This window comes from Saccostrea cucullata, unplaced genomic scaffold (assembly GCF_032062105.1).
Source record: "Saccostrea cucullata isolate Sc308-1 unplaced genomic scaffold, CSIRO_AGI_Scuc_v1 ctg1169, whole genome shotgun sequence".
NCBI lineage: Eukaryota > Metazoa > Mollusca > Bivalvia > Ostreida > Ostreidae > Saccostrea > Saccostrea cuccullata.
In genome coordinates, this window is record NW_026924063.1 from 220,080 (window position 1) to 226,538 (window position 6,459).

The 6,459-nt window shown below is 33.7% G+C and overlaps 1 protein-coding gene across 1 annotated transcript; it reads right to left on the reverse strand.

The window, feature by feature from the left end:
• Nucleotides 1-4,689: 4,689 nt before the first annotated feature.
• Nucleotides 4,690-6,445, reverse strand: LOC134265635 (glutamate receptor ionotropic, delta-1-like). The gene is made up of 3 exons (XM_062747863.1): nt 6,322-6,445; nt 5,387-5,652; nt 4,690-5,149 (listed from the first exon to the last, which is right to left on the reverse strand). Exons 2-3 carry the CDS (start codon nt 5,545-5,547, stop codon nt 4,753-4,755), a joined length of 558 nt encoding a protein of 185 aa, XP_062603847.1. The 5' UTR covers nt 5,548-5,652; nt 6,322-6,445; the 3' UTR covers nt 4,690-4,752.
• Nucleotides 6,446-6,459: the final 14 nt, after the last annotated feature.

Genomic DNA, 6,459 nt, shown 5'->3' on the forward strand with positions numbered 1-6,459 from the left:
GGGTTCAGGTACCATAATGGAGTGAGCATCCCCTCCCGACCGGTTACACCCGTATCGTATGCTCCTTGTCATACCCGGGAAATAACGGAAAATCCATCATCAATTAAGTGTATAAATAATGGACCAACGATCAAAATCATTAATCAAAATAAAAAAAAACGTAAGTCAGCATATTACACAATGATATACGGTATTGTATTTGCTGACGTCATTGTATTGACCATAAAACTTACAAAATGGTTTCTATAAACGAGACTGCTTATATTTTTGTTTCATCAACCTGTTTGATAAAAATTTGCCTCGTTTTAGAAATTGTACATCGAGAGCATACTCTTGCGTATCGAATCAACTGAGAGATATAAACACCATATGCAGGTGATGAAGGAATATTACTGCATAAGTGAGAGAAGTCGACGATTTAAAAGTTAAGGACACCACATGGTTGTTAGGTTGTTACCATCAACGTCTTTTTCAAGTAAAATATCCAAATATGAAACTGATATGTCAGTCTCTATGATATCTTTTATCTCAAACTCACCGGAATATATCGTATCGACATAAGAATGGAAATAATTGTTAATTGACAATACGTCGCTGATATCTTAATGTCGAGTTGAAGGCCACAGCAAGTGTTTTCTTCATTTTACAAGATTATTGAACGAATCCTGCTTTATATGAATACAAAAAAGGTCTCCTAATACCTTGGCGTAATTGGAACCTAATAGATTGTTGGCAGATTTGGTCTCCAAAAACCACATATATTACAGTGCATGTTAGAGCGTCTGCTCTAGAGTCGCAAAGAAAGGAGTTGATCTTTACGTCGCGGGTTCTAATCCCACTGTGGGACATGGAAATCGGTCCTTCGGGTGAGACCGTATAAACCGAGGACCCCGGTCACAAAAGGTGCTGGCACGAAAAAGATCCATCATTGCTCTTGAAAAGGCCGTAAGTGCCGAGTATAGAAAAAAAAATTACAGCTCTCCGCCGGCAAGTGTGGCTTCTCCATAAGAGAGAAGAATTCTCGAGAGGGATGTTAAACAACATATAGTTAATCAATCTTTCATTTCAAGGTACAGCGATTGATTTCCAGATTCTTTCAAAACCAATAGCCCTTTTAAATAAAATGTCTTAAAACAAACTTAAGAGAAATCTTAACAAGATCTTTTTTTGTGAAAAGGTCTATTGGTGACGAAAACTTTGATTAGACTTGTTTATGTACATATTGTAAATTACATGTATCAATGCTATTTCCATCCTATGTCGATAATATATCTAGTATATTGCAATAGAAGATACCACAGAGTCTGACATATGTCCAACATATTTGGATAATTTGGTAGAGAAAGACGTTAATGGTAATCTAACAAGCTTTCCGATAAACAAGATGACTAACTTTTCAGTTTTCAACTTCCCTTACTTTTATAGCAATACATTTTTATTAGTAATACATCTTTTACATCTTTATCAGTAAAACACCTTTATCAACCGCACACACACACACACACACACACACACACACATGAATATCTTACAGTTGATTCGATACGCAAAAGCATGCTCTACGCATGAACAATTTCTAAAAGTTTTTGACAAGCATATTGATGAAAAGAGAATATCATAAGTCTCATTTAAAGTCATCCCTTTGTAAGTTCTATGGCCGATACAATGACCATGTTAACTAATACAGTCTATCATTAAATCAAATGCTGAGTGACACTTTTCATAACAATTGTAAAGTCATTTTTCACGCTATGTTGTCTGCAGATTTTTTTATTTCTAGATCACAACAAGTAACACACGTCAGCAGTGGATGTTCATTCTTCTATGTCACCTGATCCGGCTGCTGCTGTTTCCTCTGCTCCAAAATTTATATTATTTAATGATTTTTAGAGCTTTTATACTGCTTGGAATAATCATATTCGTATGTATGTCACTAGTAGTTACATAAAATATTCACATATAGTGGAATAACTGTTATCATAGAATCTGTGCAGACTGTTATAAATTAATTACGCATATTTTTTATTAATCAAAATCGATTACGTGGCGAAGTGCACGTGGTTAGTAGGTCTGCTCTAGAGTCGCAAAGTAAGGAGTCGATCCTTACATAGCAATACATAATAGCACTGTGGGACGTGGAGACTGGTCCTTCGGATGAGACTGTATGTGAACAGATGCCTCCTGTCGCAGTAGGTGCTGGCACGAAGAAGATCCATTACTGCTTAATTGTCCTGAGTTCCGAGTTAATGACAAAATTTTGTAGCTCTCCACTTGCAAGTGGTGCGTTTCCATATGCGTGCAAAAATTATTGATTTACTTTTTCGTTGTTGCAAAGTCAGGCAGACATTCATGTTTATCATATGTATGATTGCTTGGGGAAAACAATTTTAAATCTGCACATTTTTTACTGTAAGTCCTTGATCAGAATTTCAAGATATCAGCTGTTACAGTTTTGAATGGAAGAAAGGTAGGGCTTTTAATAGTATCCATTAAAACATTGTTACATTTGAACACAAGCGAACAGTATCAGCCAAAGTGGATGTCATTAATGCTCAGAAATATAAAGAAATAATTGACAATATTCTTTGGCCCGTCGTTTCAGCACATTTTCCATGAAACGATTACCTATGCCCCCGATCATAGGAGCATATCTGTGAAGGACTTTATGAAACATCAGGATATTCTTACATGTACATTGGAATGACTGCTCAAAGTCCTGACTTGAATATAATCGATAACTATTGAATAGAACTTAAACAAGATCTTTGTAAAGGGGTAGAGAATTTGTGAAACGCAAATGAACAGCAAGTGGCCATACAACAGGTTTGGGAAAATATCCATCTTAATTTCATCCAGAACCTCAACAGGGGCATTCCACGCAGAATCCAAGCATTAAGAATACAAAGGGTTGTTCAGCAAAATATACTATTTAGGTAAATTAAAAATAAAATGGTGGCTCAAAAAAATTGATTGATTGTATGTTGTTAAGCGTCCCACTCGAAAATATTTCACACATATGGAGACGTCACCACTTGTCGGTGGACAGCTGCAAATGTTCTACTATGCTCGACACTTAGGGCCATTGAGCAGGGAGTGATCTTTTTCAGGCAAGCACCTACTGCGACACGGGTCCTCAGTTTATACGGTCTCATCCGAGGAACTGGTCTCAACGTCCCACACTGGGATTCGAACCCACGACGTAAGGATCAACCTCTTACTTCGTTACTCTAGGGCACACACTGATGACCTAGTTTTGTTTACATCACCTCAGTTTTGTTTTTACGAATACTTTTGACATTAGAGTGTATACATGGTACTTGTGAACACAGTAATTCACAGTTAGGGCGAAATGAGAACACACCTTTGTGAACTGTCATCATACATTGTTATAGTGATCCATTATCAGTTATTTATCCACAAACTTAAGTATGAATTGTAAATGCTATATTAGAAATACAATATATATTTATTCTCTATAAAGACTCTGCTAGAAAAATTCTTTTGTTGCACTTATAGTAACGTTTAAAAGTTGAATAGGTGATTGCAATTATATTTTAGAATCTTACTTTGACACTTAATGTGTTATTCATTTTTTACAGAATTGAACAATGAAATAAGAGTATGTACATGAAAAAAGACATTTGAAACGATTATAGAATATTTAATGCAATATATATAAAGAAAATATTTGCTTTGCAAATATCTATTTTAATTTCATTCAACAATATTTCACTCAACAAAAAAACCCATACAATTGTTTGAGCAAACATTAGTTTAATCATTCAAAACAAGATAATATGTAAATTGGATACATATGATTAATTTGCTGTTTTTTCAAAACATTCATATTAATTTTCTTTTGCTTACAAGTATCGCTAACACCCTCAATCGCCAAACTCCGTCAATAGCGTACTCCATCACTTTCGGGAAACTTCGAGCAATTTATAAGCGAATGCCATTGTGACGTCATTTTTTGAAAATTAAGGAACTTAAACAATTAAGTTTAAAAATGCGTCATCAAAACAAATGAAATTTATACTTAAATTATTTTAGGTTTCATTTTTTACATGAAATTATTAAGCATCTTTTCCCATATGCTCTTTTCCATCAATGTCTCCGATGGGTGCGTCAACATGCTAATTTTTACTTGTCAGCTATTTTAATGATAGTATATTATAAAGTTTTGACATGATATATTACTATGTTGAATACGGCTATAAATATTTTTATATACATTTGCCCGAATGCATGAGGCTTTGAGATAACGTTGGTTCGACATTATTATGTAGGAATACGTTATGTTAACGTCATCTGTGTATATAGCTGATGCATTTCTTTAAAAACAATTCAGAATACTTTATGAGACCTTAAAACATATTTTATGATTAACTAATTATAAAATATTATAGAAAAATAAATTTTGAAAAAATTGTTTTTATACGTTGAAATAGTATAGGCAGTCCTGTACTGGTGACGGATTAAGTGTCCATTGGAAGAAATGACAATGGCGTGATACAAGTTCTATTTAGTGGTGTAATAAACAAATCAAAATATAGTTAATGTTGGAAAATGCGGGGTGTTTTCTGCTTATGGTGACGAGATTTGGATACTTAGGGATATGCTATTTATTTTACACTGTTTTATCAACATATTTTCAATGCTTATATTACGTAATTATAATACTAGGTATTTATAGTTATTATCAGAAATTTAAAAAAACAAATACATTTAAATATACATTTTAAATACGTTTTATCCGTATCCATCTGAACTGTGTGTCTTATGAACTCCATTTTTCATATGAACATTAATCTCTCCTTCATCAATTGTAAATACTCCACTTGAAATTCCGTTTAAATCCGGTCCAACGAGTTCTAACTCCATTGTTGGAACAGTCCTTATATGCTTACAAGGGTTGTGGTCTTTTTTCACACAAATTTTAGTTGATAAATGTTTGACAATTTTTTCTAGGAATAACACTATAGATCCTAGAGCTAAACCTGCGCCGACCACGATAAATGCTGCTTGGACGTCAATTAATCGTATTTCCTTTGCCTCCGCCACCAAAGATCCGTGACAGAATTCTTCACGGGGCCAGTGCTTTTGTTTGAAGGTTTGTAATATCCCACCCTCTTGCAAGGAGAGTATTCTGTTCAGAGATAACATTAGGAATGAAGTATGAGGAGTAAGAAATTAAAGTTTTCGAAGAGAAAATTTGAAGAATGCGTTCCGCCCAAAAAAATCTTTTCGATTCATTGATAGACCAATCTTACATTCATTGAAAGAATTTAATTACAACTGTTTGTTAAAAAATCAAATTCAAATTTTAAAAAAATCCAAACTTTTTATTCATTCATAAGTTTTAACATTGTACTTAACTACTTACTTGTCTGAAAACAATTTGGTGTACAAAGAATTGTTAGGTAGACCCACTCCGTACGACATATTCGGAATTTCTTCAGTCGCCGTCACAAGTTCACACCTGTTTGCCTTCCTTACCTCCATATAAGATTTGTCACCAATATATACATATTTTTCCTTGTACATTTTATTAATATGAACGTTTGGATCAGGGTGTAAAACATCGGGATCTGTTTCATTGAAAGTTTTAATCCCAGTCCATACCTTTTGAAGAATTTCAAAAGGTGTTTCCTACAATATATTTAAAAACAGTGTATTTCAAGAAAGAAAAACAAAACAATCTCTTAAGCTTTAATTGAAACCTAATACCTTTGATTGCGAAAAAATGGAACATTTAAAAAGTTCGTACCAAATTGAGGTTCAAAGCAAGGCACATGAATCAAATTTTCAAAACAGAGAATTGTTTATCGCAAAGCCTATTTGTTTAAAGATTACAATCGAAATATTAAAGATATAAACAATCTTTAGGTCGAATGTTGGTGTTTATCCTACAAATTGCTAAGAAATTATTTTCACACTGAAGCATTCTATACTTTTTTGTTTGGTTTAAAAACAGCATGAACGAGTACATGGCGGATGTCACCAGTCTATATAGGATATATGCTCATCAACGTCTCCTTATTATCCCACCAATGAAATTTTTTAACGCAGCTAGGTTAAGGACTTCCATAGGTACATCAGCATATGCAGAGCTCCAACGTAAAAGTGTACAAAAGTGTAAAAATAAATCTCGGCGAATAAATACTAATCTTCTATTTCAAACACTCTTACATACATACATTTGTCATTAATATTGTAAACATAAAAATAAATCGTTGGTATATACGTGGTCGCTATTTCAAATATACTGCTATTATATGTTTAATTTAACAAATTTGCGTGCAAGAACCTAAAGATTACCTGAAACCACGTCACAAAATATGTTCCTGATAAAATTCCCCATTTATATTCATCCTGTTCCACCAGTTCTTCTAGGGAATTAAAGGGAGGTTTGTCGATTGTAACTGTTAGGAAAGCAATTAGATTTCCGCTGTACGT